This window comes from Siphateles boraxobius, unplaced genomic scaffold (assembly GCF_051911475.1).
Source record: "Siphateles boraxobius isolate OS27281-9 unplaced genomic scaffold, OSU_SipBor_1 16, whole genome shotgun sequence".
NCBI classification, from domain to species: domain Eukaryota; kingdom Metazoa; phylum Chordata; class Actinopteri; order Cypriniformes; family Leuciscidae; genus Siphateles; species Siphateles boraxobius.
In genome coordinates this window covers 5,536,814-5,550,977 of record NW_027508766.1, presented here as the reverse complement: position 1 = coordinate 5,550,977, position 14,164 = coordinate 5,536,814, and the positions used below count along the sequence as shown (strand labels likewise).

Here is a 14,164-nt window from a genome sequence, read left to right as displayed (position 1 = left end):
AGAATAAAGGCTTTTTATATTTTTCGTAAAAACGACTTACTCGAGTGCCTCGGATTGTTTTTTCTTATGAGTGGAATCATCCCTACACCCAAAGAGCACCGAGATACTGAAGTTACACCTCGTGCAGCACTTTTTGCATTCTTTGTATTAAAGAATTGCATGCATTAGCTATAAATATTTCTCAAATAACAAGTTATTTGGGTTTGAAAAAAATTGAATTAGATTTTTTTTGTTATTGTTGTATAATAATCTATACATGTATCTCCCACCTATAATTTTCAAACATGACACTCATAATTCAATTTAAGTTAATATATGTTTAAACAGGAGACTGATTCAGCTAATTTAAGCTGTGTCCCAATTCAGAGGCTGCGTCCTCTGGAGGTTGCATTTGAAGGCTGCATACTTCATCAAGGATGTCTTAAGAAACGTAACAGTAATAAAATTGACTGTTATTTCTCGTGAGGTGTAAAATACTGTAATTTATTTCTTACTTGGTTACTTTTTTTAAATGAGACCGCCTTAATGACGTATCCAGCTTTAAAATGCAACCTCCAGAGGACGCAGCTTCCGAATTGGGACCAATGTTTAGAAAGATTAGGTCAGATTGAGACAATAATGTGATGTTAACCAGTCTGGAATGACAACACCCTTTGAGGATCCTCAGGTACGTCTGTTAGTCAGGCCATGAAAATGTCCTGCCTGCCCTCTAATGGTCAAACACTGCAAAATAAGCAGGTACTTCCTCATCCCAGAAAATAATTGTACATATAAGATGATAAGATTTGTACCTTTTGCAATGTTACCACTCACATTTTGTGGATCAACAACTTTTATATTGTTAATTTTTGGATAACAATCATATTTAAAATGTGCCCAGATCATCTACACAAGAAAACTGTGAGCTATTTAAATTGGGATACTTAGAAAAGAATAATGTCAAGGGCTATAAAACGAAATGCATACAAAGCTTGTACAAATGTGACGGCTATCTGATAATAGCTACAGATGTAGGTCGATGGAGAGCTAGAGGACCGAATTGGAGTCTGGGATTATTACATGGGATTAATGAGGATCTGCTGTTCCCTCAGGCACTTCTCCACTCAATACAGATCAACTCCCCTGACTGTGCGAAGTTTCATCAGCGGCAACTCCCTGAAAAGATGACTCAACGATGTGCACATCACAAGAACACCCATTTATCTTGGTTGTTTTTTTGTTTTTGTTTTTGTGGTTGTTTTTCAAACATAGTATATACGTTTTGTTGACTGTTCAGGGCTCAACGTTTAAGATTTTTTTCTACTGGCCTGGCTGTGCACGCTACTGCCCAATCATGTCCGTCCACTATCCTGAGTGTCGTTCACGCTGCCCCCGGGCCTTCGGGCAGTCCTTATTGTCGAGTCCTGCAATGTTTAATAAAACTTTTGGGAGTTGAGATTTTTGTATAATTATTATTATCATGAGTAAAATCTACTGTCATATTTGAGTTAAATAACTGAGGTCCAATTTTTTTTTTTTTTGCCAAAAATGGGGAAGCTACTATTTAATAAAAAGTAAATATGCAATGAAAAGGGGAAGTTCAGGAAAAAAAAAACTCAAGCAGGAGCCATGTGGACAGAGGAAGGCCCTAAAGAAAGTAAAATATAAAGCAAAAAGGCTACCGGAGTCTATAAGGCCTAAGAACGCCACGCAGCTGACACGTAACAGAAACGCCACGCTCACGTCACGCAGCCAGTGTAACAGACACTCAATACATTTTTCTTAATGACACTTGGGCCTACATCTGGCAAATTGTGCCATCAATACTTAGAAATTAAAGTGCGGCAGCCGGCAGGTAAATTGAATTAAATAATAGAGACAGAAACAGACATGGAAAGTCAATAAGTGGAATAAATCATCTTACTATTATGCCCAGACAGCATGTAAAAACACTCTGCTGTAGTGTATGAAAAACAAGATGCCAAAAAGCTAATATGTAAAAAGATTTATTTTATTTTTTTTACAAAAAGACTGAAATGCAGATATATGCATAGTACTTTATTTTTTGAATATTCATGATTTATCAGAATTGCGATGGGGTTTAATCGAAATCACTTTGTCTGGGAGTTTGTTTGTTTTTTACTTGCCATTCACTACCATTAAATATGAATCATTAATCAATATGAATCTTACTCTGTAACTTTACCTGCAGTAAACCAGACATATAAATGATATATTTCCTGAAAAAAGCTATAAAAATGTTATTAAATCAAACTATTTTATTAAAGATTTAAAGTTTAACATCCGAAGGGCTTGCCACACAGGATACAATGGATCGACTTCTTGTGAGAGAACTTAAGAGGCCATCTTCAGTGGTATTTCTGGGTTAGTCTTCTCCTCCACAAATCATCTGCAGGCATTCACTGTAGTCGCCAGAGACATCGGACTGAAATGAAGGAGAGCAAAGTCACCCACATGAACACTAAGACAATCTGCACACCAGATACAAACTATCAGTCATCACCAATAAATGTGTTTCATTTGCATTTTCTTTGTCAGATTTGAGGAACAGACTGTGTCAAATCCTCCACTTGTTCATTTGCTTGTGAACTTTTCAAGTGACAAAATATTATTAATGAATTTTAGCATCTCTTGAGAGAGTGATTAAATAAACCTGAAGATCAGGAGGTCAGATAGTACTCAATTCAAAGAAAGATGGCAGATGACCTGAACCTGTGCTGAAGTATTTATATCAGCTGCGAATACGTACATTTATTTCCTTGTTGAGTGAATTCTTATAGAGCTTCTTGAATTCCGCTCTGATGTCCAGCATGTCGATCTCTCCACGGCTGACCATTACTCTAGTCAAAGTGATTTCATCTGTACCTGCTCCCTGCAGATTCACAAATATAAAACATAGTCCTGTTTTTAATACAAACATCAGTGTCGTACAAACACAATGATAGACTGTAATGTATTTCTAGCAGTACCTTCATGCTTTTATAGAGTTTTTCAGCAAAATATGCAGGAGTACTCATCACACACTTTACTATAAGAAAAGTGTTTGATTAAAAATATGTAGAGGTAAAAAATGTATCTAATATACTTTTTTTGTATTTGCATTCATAATTCATAATTGAAAATATACCAATGGCAACAAGCAGCTCCTCCAGGTTTCCTGACATTTCCTTCTCGATGCTCTTCTGCAAAGTCTTGCCACTGATGTTTTTATATTCCAATATCGCTGCAACCGGAGATGTCAAGTTATATTTAAAATACACCTGTCATTTCAGTTCCAATATGAAACACTTGTGTTTATATATTGATGATTATGTTGGTACTTTGTCTCAGGTGAGGGATGCTCCTTTTACAGAGGATCTCAATGAACTTGGACTCATCAGTTCCCAGTCTCTTCTCGCCCGCCTGATAGAGGGCCTTTGGAGGAAACAGAGAACATGTAGATACATCTCACATATAATCGTAGAAAACATAATTTTTAACGTTGCTACAGGTGAACAAGTTTTGGCTTGCTGTCCATCATGGTGGGTCTAAATATAAAAATAAGGACAAAATGGTGAGAGAATGTGGTACTTAGTTGTTTATATATCTTGGCATTGTGACTAGCAAATTAAATCCAAGACTTTGTAATGTATCAAAGCCTGTCTTGAAAAACCCTAATTCAAGATTCAGCTCAAAATATACTATGGCTGCGTCCCAATTCGCCTACTTATACTACGACCTAAAAGTATGTACTCTTTTTGTGAAGAAAAAGTAAATACTTTTGAGTGTGTAGTAAAAGAGTAGGCAAGCTTCGGGACATACTACTTCATCATCTTTAACGGACAGCTCTGTCGCGTGCGTCCAGCCACCGTAAACTGCCCTGTCAATCATCTTGTCACAGTTAAAATCCCCAATTCAATCTAATTTAATTTCCTACCGTTTCGGAGAGAAATGTTGTGGTACCTTGGTCTGCAGCCGTGGGTCATTAATGCGGTGACTCTCCTCATGTGTTTGCAATATGAATTTAATGATGCATTTAAAAGTTAATGGCTAAACGTATCTTTACAAAAGTTCACAATGCTGCTGCAGATGCAATATAATGTAGACAACATTGAATAAATAATTTTTCGTCATGTTAGATACTGATAATTACCCACTCAAACCCCTTTATCTAAACCTTTCTACATAACCACCGGACTCGCGCGTCCTCCATGTCTGTAGTTTTTTAACACTTTTCACTTGTGTTTGTAGTTCTAATCGAATCCTCGTCCAACGCGCGATGGGTTGTGGGCAATATCAGCCGTTAGAGTGCGCATCGATCTGCACTTCGGATTCTGACCGGAAAAAGTAGACCATCCGGGTATCTTTGGAACACTCATTTCAACATACTACGATTTGGGACGTACTAATTCTAATTTCAAATACTATTTAGGACGGATAGTATGCGAATTGGGACGCAGCAAAGATTTTTATGCCATAGACTGATTTTTTACCCAATGAAATTCAAATGTATTTCTATTCTAAATTCTAATGTAACTAGATATAAAAAATATTTTGAATCAATGAATTCAGTACAGGATGATCTGTTATTATATAAAAAGGGAACTTTTTACCTTTGCGTCCGCTTTAGCCTGATCAGCATTAACATTGGTGCTCTCGTCCCTTGCACCCTTACAATGAGAGACAAATAAAATATCTTCAATTTCCAGAGTATCATCTGCATTCATTAGAATAAACTGCTATGCATGTGTATTTAATCACCTCAGCAAGCAAAAGGATGGCTTTACCAAAATGTCCTGAAACTTCACTCTTAAGGTTCTGTATCAGTGTTTTCTTTGTTTCTAGGGCAACGGGAAGAGAAGCAATTATAACAACTTTTTGTAACTTACATATTTTGTTACTACAATATTCCTCATCTCACCCTCAGAATACGCTGCAGACAGCTCCTTGATTTGTTTATTTGTCCGTGAGGAAAGTATTTCTATCAGGATGCTGTTGTCCGTTCCAGCCCCCTGGAGAACATCATGAATGTATTAGGAAAACAATTAAACATGTACAAACATTGTTAAATAACATGCAAGATATCTTAACATAGATATTGCTAAATTTGACTCAGATTATTGATAAAATGAAACATAACTTACTTTCATTGCTTTGATTACCCATTTAGCATCATTGACTGCAGGAGGTCTTGCGAGCGCAACAAGCACCCTTTCAAAGTTGCCCTGGGTGTCACTTTTCAAGTCATTTACAAGAATCTACGATCAAGACAAACAAATTAGATGGATTTGCGTCATGTAACATGGCACACACATACAATTAAGTATGAGCAAGTAGACAGATTTTACCCTCTTTGTGGTTTCTTGGTATGCCTTTGAAATAGCCTGCTTTTGACTGCTACTCCTGTGGGTCAGTATCTCAATCAGCGTCTTCTCGGTTGTACCTGGTAAGTTTTGGTGATATAACTCATTCATTCTCAAAAATACACAATATACAGTAGAAAGAGATTGCAACAACAAGACTACAACGCCCCAAATAAATAATAATGTACACAAAATGAAAAAACATATTAAATACAGTATATAATTGCCTTCAGGTATGTATATATATGTACCTATGCCTTCAATTGCTTTGCGAAGAGCTGCAACATCTTCACTGACGTTGAAGCTAGCTTTGGCTTTAATGGTACCCCTTTCCCCTGGCTAAAGGAGTAATCAATATATATATATATATATATATATATATATATATATATATATATATATATATATATATATATACACACACACACACACACACACAAATACAAATAATTGAAGATATATATATATATTTTTTTTTACCGTTGCTGTAAATGAAGAGGGAGCAGAATTCGCAACACTTTGCAATTCTTCCTGTAATATAAGAAATTAAATTCAAATTCATACTTAAACATCACCTTCAGGGATGAGTGAATCTAGCTTTAAGATTTTGCTTACCCACAAGTCTGCCATTTTTTGATGGATTCTAGTGTGATAAACAATTCATTTACAGTTCAGAATCAGACTACATTATTTTCACTTTATTTTTAAATAGGCTACAGGTAAATGAATTCCCTTCAGAAATAGATCGTAAAGAAAAATACGTTTTGATAAAAACTATAAAAACTAGTCTATTATTATCATGATTTCTGAGTCAAAAATTCTGACTGACTATCACATTAACGCGCACTTCTTAATCTCGATCTGCTGGACATCAATTGTAGCCTACATCTAAAGCTGAAGTTATGTTGATCAGAATCTAATTAAGATTTAGCTTTGTAAGTGCTACCTGCATTTTTATCTACTTTTTATTCAATTTGCACTTACCTTTGCGATACAAATCTACACTCAACGTGGCCCTCAATCTGGTTTAACTTCTCCTGCTTCCTCAGGGCGTGAGTGACATGATGTCATCGTCACAAAAGAAAGACTTGCATTCTTACTGAGCCTCTCCCTTCGTGAATATCCAACGAGCTGCTTTATGAATTTACCATTTAATTCAAAATAAAAATTGGGTAGGCCTAACGCTTTAGATCACAGCCAGAAAGTACTGCGTAATTAAAGCGAAATGTAACTTTCTGTAATTATATGTAGCCTATAAAGTACTTAAGTATAAGGGAACAACATGTAAAGTTGGTAATTCTACTAGTATGATACAACAATCACATTTGGGACCAATTTAGCAAGAACATACACTGCGTACCTAATTGTAATAATTGTGTACCAATACAAACTGTATAAGCCTTTTAAAATGACAGGGTAGCCTACATATGCATTTATAGGCTGAAGTAATCTTTTAACAAAAGTGCACTGAAAACTAAGACAATTGCAACTTTTGCTTAAATATTGGGTAAATATACTTTTGTTTCATGTAGTGGTGCTTGTTATACCCTCTTGTTCCATGTAGTTACAAATAAAAAATACATACACACAATGTCAGGGTTCTGTTACTTCTGTTTAGTCTATTTCTTGGTATTGTGACAGAGCCCTGACACTCCTGTTTTGTCTTGTAAGGCCTACTGTTTAGCACACAACTTGTGTTTAACACTAGCTGTGTGCTTTCATGTTGTTATGTTTTGTGTGAACATGTGGCTTATGAGTGTTCTCATTGGCTGCCTGTTCATGTCTAGTTTTGTGTTACCACATGGCTTGTCATCTATGTTTCCTTGTGCCATGTGCTCTCCTGTCATTGTCGAACCCCGCCCATCTTGTTACCTGATTATTGATTCATTTGCCTGATTCTTTCCTATTTATATTCCTTGTGTTTTCAGTCCTGTGCTGGTTCGTCCTCATATGTACACTGTGTGTTTCCAATGTGTGCTTCTTTCAAGTCTAGTCTAGTCTAGTCTAGTCTGTCTTGTTTTCCCCCTCGGGTTAGTTGTTGTTGTAGGCTATGTTTTGTTTCATTTCATTATCATTAAAAGCCCATCAACTCTTCACCTGAGTCCTTCACCAACCCCGCACCTGACACAATCTAATAGCACTGACACTGAAAAAACAACTTAATTCAAAACAGATTTACAACACTTCTTTTTAGTGTAAAACTGCATTTTAAAATAAACAATTAATTTCAAATGCTTACGTCTTGACAGAAAGTGGCACGTTTTGCTCCCCCCACTTTTTTCCCTTGCTTGATCTCTTCCTTTTGTTCCTCTTCTTTTTCTTTCCACTGATGAATCTGAAGAAGAAATCATGTCTCTTGCTTTTCTCTATTATGTATTAAAAGAAAATGCAGTACACCCAGAAATACGTCCTCATCATTTACTCATCTTTTTCCCTTATGCCAACCAAGATGTATATGACTTTCCTTCTTCAGATTAACACAAATGAAGGTTTTTAGAAAAATAAAAAATCATCTCTGGCAATACATATAATGCAAGCTCATGTGTTCCTAAAAGTTGGAGCATCAAACAGCACATACTTGTTAGGATTTTGAGATTTTGTGTGTTGGTATCAACTGTCCTTGTGTGAAGGTTTGTCTTGTTCTCTTTTTCTCTCTGTATGTTAACAAGCTTGTTTCAGATGGGCGTTACCTCTGTTAATCTGTGGAAGACTGTGATTGGACCAGCTATGCACCTGACCTGGATATAAGGACCGCCTCTGACACTCTATCAAGGCCTTTGAGCCTCGCTGACTTTGTGCTTCTGTGTTTTGTGGTTGTACTGTTTAGGTACTTCTCGTTAGCTTTGTTTGTGTCACCATTGTTTGATTGAGTAAGAGTGTCGTGCCAGAGAGATTATTAGTGTTTACTGAAATTGAGTAAGTGTTTGTTGAATGTAATACTATTTCGGGTTTTCTTTGATTATTGCCTGATTGATTACCTCTTTGGATTCTGATTCTAACTTGTCAACCTGATACTATTTTAAATGTGTGTAAGCATTCTTGTAATTATTACCATACCAAGGGATGTAGGGGGTTTGACGCCAATTTATTTATATCTATTTTTCACTTTGTTTGTGTAAGGGAGTTAGGTAAGTTAAACTGTATTTTCATTTCTTCTTTCTTTTGTTAAAGGTTATTTAGATTCTAAAAAGTAAATTGTTTTGTTTGTTATTTTGGCCTTGTCTGCCCCTGACGATAACCCCTTATGGTCAATAAAAATCATATTACTCTTTATCTCTCTGGTAGTGTGACTCTCTTCCTTTTTCTGTTGCGGCTGACCCCTAGAGGTCGTAACAGAAATTGGGGGCTCGTCTTAAAAATAAGTTTTATTGAAAAAAAAAAAAAAAAAAAAAAAACAATTGGAGTTTCGCCACTGTGTGTTAAGAAAAAAGGAGAATTAGGAACTCATGAAATTTGCTTTGTATATTGTTGTTTGGCTAGTGGTTTTCACTTTGAGGGGGAGGGAATTTGGTATGTCTTTAAAGTTTGCACTAGATAAATTTGCGATTCAACCTACGTCTGAACAGTTAGATATTTGTCGTAAAGATGATTTGGTCACGATTGCGGATTTTTATCAAATCACAGTTCCTCGTGGTGCAGTTAAACAGGAGATTAAGGAGGTAATTTATAAACACTTGATGGAGCGTGGAGTTTTGCCAGAGCGGAGTGAGTCGGCGGGTGTTGCATTTCAGTTGCCGGTTTCTACGAGTGAGGGTGAGCAACCCAAACCTAATGAGCTGGCCGGCATAGATCCCGTCGATTTAGCTTCTCCGCGAGATCCTTTTCTGGCGATCAGACTGAAAGAGTTAGAGGTGGAACTGAGCAGACAGCATTATGAGAGTCAGCTGTTGCATGTACGCACAGTTGAGCTTGAAACCAAGCGAGATATCAAGCTCAAGGAGCTGGAGCTGGAGCTCAAAATTAAATCATCTGTTTTCCCCTCAGCTGTTGATGCGCCTGACATGAACGTGAATGTATCGTCACCTATGATTGTTTCCACTCCGAGTCCTATTCCTGCACCTCGACGCAACTCACAAGTAAGTCAACCTGAATTTGATATTAGTCGTCAGATATCCATAGTGCCACTTTTTCGAGAGACCGAGGTTGACACTTATTTCAACGTGTTTGAACGAATCGCTGGCACGTTGAAATGGCCGCGGAATGTTTGGCCGCTGTTGTTACAATGTAAACTTGTGGGTAAAGCCCAAGAAGTCTGTTCAGCGTTATCGCTTGAGCAAAGTTTGGATTATGAAGTAATGAAAAATGCCGTTTTGCGTGCGTATGAATTAGTCCCTGAAGCCTATCGGCAGAAGTTCCGGAATCATGTGAAAACCCCTAGTCAAACATATGTTGAGTTCGCTAGAGACAAAGCAAGTTTATTTGAGAAGTGGTGCGCCGCAAACAAAATAGTCACGTTTGAGCAGCTTAAAGAATTAATATTATTGGAGGAGTTCAAGAATTGTTTACCAGAGAAAATTGTGGTTTACTTAAATGAGCAGAAGGTTTCCGCTCTTTCCGCTGCTGCAGTTTTTTCTGATGAGTTCGTACTTACGCACAGAGTAGTGTTTTCACCCACGAAACGTAATCTTCCTGATCGTGTTCGTAGTTCTAAGGATTCCTTAGTGGTACCTAAGAACGTTTTGAGAGCAGACTTTACGGAAAACCGTGAATGTTTTTACTGTCATGACGTCGGACATCTAATTTCTGTATGCCCGGTTCTGAAACGTAAAACTGGCAAGAAAGTAAACACTTTCAAAAGCGTTGCGTTAGTAGAGCGGCCTATCTTTTCCATCGAGCCAGAGTCTCTGGATTATACGACCGCTGAATCCGCTTTTAAGCCGTTTATCTTTGATGGTGTTGTGTCATTTAATGAAGCAGATTTGGAAACGAAACCTATTTGTATACTCCGTGATACTGGTGCTGCGCAATCCTTCATTTTAGAGAGCGTGTTACCATTTTCAGAACTTTCAAACTGTGGTTCCAGTGTGCTAGTGCAAGGCATTGATCTTACTGTAGTTAGAGTTCCTTTGCACAATGTTTATTTACGCTCCGGGATTATTTCAGGGAACGTTAAACTGGCAGTTCGGGCTGAATTACCTGTGAAAGGTGTATCACTCATTCTAGGAAATGATTTGGCAGGTGATAAAGTTTTCTGTTTGCCTGAAGTGATAGATGTTCCTGATGTACATAATGAAGATGCACTGCAGAAAGAATTTCCCCAAGTATTTAGTACGTGTGTAGTAACTCGAGCTCAAGCTCATAAGCTAAAAGAAACTGTGGATTTATCTAAAACTTTTCTGTGTGCTGATAATTCTCGTGAGACAGAGGAAAAAGCTGATGCAGCTGAGTTAAAAATGTGTGCACTTCCCAATGTTGATTTTCCATTTGGAAGAACTATGTTAATTGAGGCACAACGTGCCGATCAAACTCTGTGTCATTGTGCTGAAGCTGTTGTTGAGCCGAGTGTTTTGCCAGAGTGTCCAGTGGCTTACTTCTTTGAAGACGATGTTCTTATGCGTAAGTGGTCTCCAGGTCATGTCAAGGAGGACTGGGGCACTGTTATTCAAGTTGTCGTTCCAAAACCTTATCGAGAACAAGTGTTGAGTGTAGCACATGACCATGAACTGTCGGGTCATGTAGGAGTTCGAAAAACGTATGATAATCTGTTGAAACACTTTTTTTGGCCTTCCATGAAATCAGATGTTTCAAAATTCTGTAAATCTTGTCATGCGTGTCAGTTATCCGGTAAACCCAATCAAGTTATTCCTCCAGCACCGTTGAGGCCGATACCTGTGCTTGGCGAACCGTTCGAGCGTATTTTGATTGATTGTGTTGGGCCACTACCCAAAACAAAATCTGGAAATTCCTACTTGTTGACATTAATGTGTACGTCGACTAGGTATCCTGAAGCAATACCACTACGCTCTCTTAAAGCTCATGCAGTTGTTAAAGCAATCATTAAATTCTGCACCACTTTTGGAGTACCGAAATGCATTCAGTCCGATCAAGGAACCAATTTTATGTCTAGGGTGTTCGCCAAAGTAATAAAAAAATTAAATATTAAACATCAAGTATCTAGCGCTTATCACCCTCAGTCACAGGGGGCAATCGAAAGATTTCATCAAACTCTCAAGTCCATGCTTCGAACTTTTTGTGTTGATCAACAGAAAGAATGGGACGAGGAAATCCCACTATTGTTGTTCGCAATTCGTACCACGACTCAAGCATCTCTCGGATTCAGCCCTGCTGAATTGATTTTTGGGCATACTGTGCGTGGACCTTTGAAAATTTTGCAGGAGCAGATCCTTTCATCTGATCGTCCTACTCCTGCAACGAACGTCTTAGATTACGTTAGCTCGTTTCGTGAGCGACTTCATAAAGTGTGGAAGTTGGCAAGACGTTCTCTTGATTCCGCTCAAGACCAAATGAAAACTCGATATGATCAAAAAGCTGTGCAGCGATCATTCCAAATTGGAGAGAAAGTTCTCGTTTTACTTCCTATGCCTGGTTCAGCGCTTAAGGCTAGATTTACTGGACCCTATGATATTAAAGAGAAATTAAGTGTCACTGATTATGTTGTTAACACCCCAAATCATAAGAAAAAGTCACGCGTCTGTCATATCAATATGCTGAAGGCATATGTTACGCGGTCTAATTCTGAGACTAAGATCCCTGTTGTCACTGTTGCTCCAGTAGATGTATCACCCTCAGAATATTCACCAGAAATCGATGGTTTGAAGATGAACAGTGCCGCGTTCACAACCGCTCGGTTGCCTAATTCAGAAACTTTGTTAAACTTTTCAGCAAGATTGTCGCACTTGTCTTCATCGGCCCAGGCTGACATTTTAAATTTGATAAAGAGGTATCCGACTTTGTTCAGTGACTCGCCTACAACTACACACGTGTTAAAACACGACATTGATGTTGGTTCACATGCGCCCGTTAAGCAAAGTGCTTACCGAGTAAATCCACTTAAGAAGGAACTGATGAAACAAGAAACTCAGTATTTACTTAAACACAATTTGGCAGCCCCTAGTTCTAGTCCATGGTGTTCACCATGTCTTCTCGTCCCTAAGCCCGATGGTACTTCAAGGTTCTGTACAGATTACAGGAAAGTTAATGCGTTAACTAAGGCTGATTCCTTTCCACTTCCGCGAATGGAAGATTGCATAGATCGTGTGGGTAATGCCAAATTTGTGACTAAACTCGACCTACTAAAAGGTTATTGGCAGGTGCCGCTCACGGAGCGAGCGGCTGAAATTTCTGCATTCGCCACCCCTGAGGTATTTCTACAATACCGGGTTATGCCGTTCGGTCTTCGAAATGCTGGAGCTACCTTTCAGCGGTTAATGTCTATTGTGTTATCCAACATATCTAATTGTGAAGTTTATTTAGATGATGTTGTGTGTTATGCTAGCACTTGGGAAGAACATATTAAGGTTTTAGAGGAAGTCTTTGGACGCCTTAAAAATGCTAATCTTACCTTGAATCTAGCAAAGTGCGAATTCGGTTGTGCTACAGTCACCTATTTGGGTAAGGAGGTTGGTAGCGGTCAGATTTGCCCTTTGAATTCAAAAATTCAAGCTGTTCTTGATTTTGCCATTCCGAACAATAGAAGAGATCTCCGTCGATTTCTCGGAATGACGGGTTATTATCGATGCTTTTGTAAGAACTTCTCATCTGTAGCTAGTCCTCTTACAGAATTACTGCGTAAAGCAGTCTCATTCAAGTGGACTTCTGAATGTCAGTCCGCTTTTGAAGCATTAAAGACTCTGCTCTGTAGTGCTCCTGTACTTGTTGCCCCTCAGTTTGAAAAACCATTCTTGCTAGAAGTTGATGCCAGTGGCACTGGTATCGGAGCGGTTTTGTTGCAGACCGGTGAAGATGATTTGAATCATCCGATCAGTTTCTTTTCAAAGAAATTTCTCAAACATCAAATGAACTATAGTACGATAGAGAAAGAGGCTCTTGCCTTGATTCTTGCCTTGCAACACTTTGAAGTGTATATTGGTTCGAGTGTATCACCTATTACCATTTTCACTGATCATAATCCTCTTACGTTTCTCCAGCTAATGTCTAATAGCAATCATCGGTTAATGCGATGGTCTCTGATTTGTCAAAGCTACAATATGAAGATCTGTCATAAGAGAGGTATCGAAAATGTACTTGCTGACTCACTGTCCCGTGTCAACTAGTAAAACATTATGTTTTATTTTATGGGTGGGGGTGTTAGGATTTTGAGATTTTGTGTGTTGGTATCAACTGTCCTTGTGTGAAGGTTTGTCTTGTTCTCTTTTTCTCTCTGTATGTTAACAAGCTTGTTTCAGATGGGCGTTACCTCTGTTAATCTGTGGAAGACTGTGATTGGACCAGCTATGCACCTGACCTGGATATAAGGACCGCCTCTGACACTCTATCAAGGCCTTTGAGCCTCGCTGACTTTGTGCTTCTGTGTTTTGTGGTTGTACTGTTTAGGTACTTCTCGTTAGCTTTGTTTGTGTCACCATTGTTTGATTGAGTAAGAGTGTCGTGCCAGAGAGATTATTAGTGTTTACTGAAATTGAGTAAGTGTTTGTTGAATGTAATACTATTTCGGGTTTTCTTTGATTATTGCCTGATTGATTACCTCTTTGGATTCTGATTCTAACTTGTCAACCTGATACTATTTTAAATGTGTGTAAGCATTCTTGTAATTATTACCATACCAAGGGATGTAGGGGGTTTGACGCCAATTTATTTATATCTATTTTTCACTTTGTTTGTGTAAGGGAGTTAGGTAAGTT

General features: G+C 38.1%; 1 protein-coding gene across 1 annotated transcript; it reads right to left on the bottom strand.

The window, feature by feature from the left end:
- Positions 1-1,969: 1,969 nt before the first annotated feature.
- anxa3a (annexin A3a) lies at positions 1,970-6,467 on the bottom strand. Its single transcript, XM_077231306.1, has 14 exons — positions 6,327-6,467; positions 5,958-5,985; positions 5,823-5,873; positions 5,594-5,681; positions 5,328-5,422; positions 5,124-5,237; positions 4,901-4,991; positions 4,741-4,820; positions 4,593-4,649; positions 3,321-3,414; positions 3,128-3,223; positions 2,970-3,028; positions 2,750-2,872; positions 1,970-2,425 (listed from the first exon to the last, which is right to left on the bottom strand). The coding sequence occupies exons 2-14, from the start codon at positions 5,970-5,972 to the stop codon at positions 2,366-2,368; spliced, it is 1,023 nt and encodes a 340-aa protein (XP_077087421.1). The 5' UTR covers positions 5,973-5,985; positions 6,327-6,467; the 3' UTR covers positions 1,970-2,365.
- Positions 6,468-14,164: the final 7,697 nt, after the last annotated feature.

Coding starts and splice junctions, on each gene's coding strand:
- anxa3a (XM_077231306.1), bottom strand. Junction 5,682..5,822: donor CCTCTTCATTTACAGCAACG/GTAAAAAAAAAT, acceptor TTACTCCTTTAG/CCAGGGGAAAGGGGTACCAT. Junction 3,415..4,592: donor AGGCTAAAGCGGACGCAAAG/GTAAAAAGTTCC, acceptor TTTCCTCCAAAG/GCCCTCTATCAGGCGGGCGA.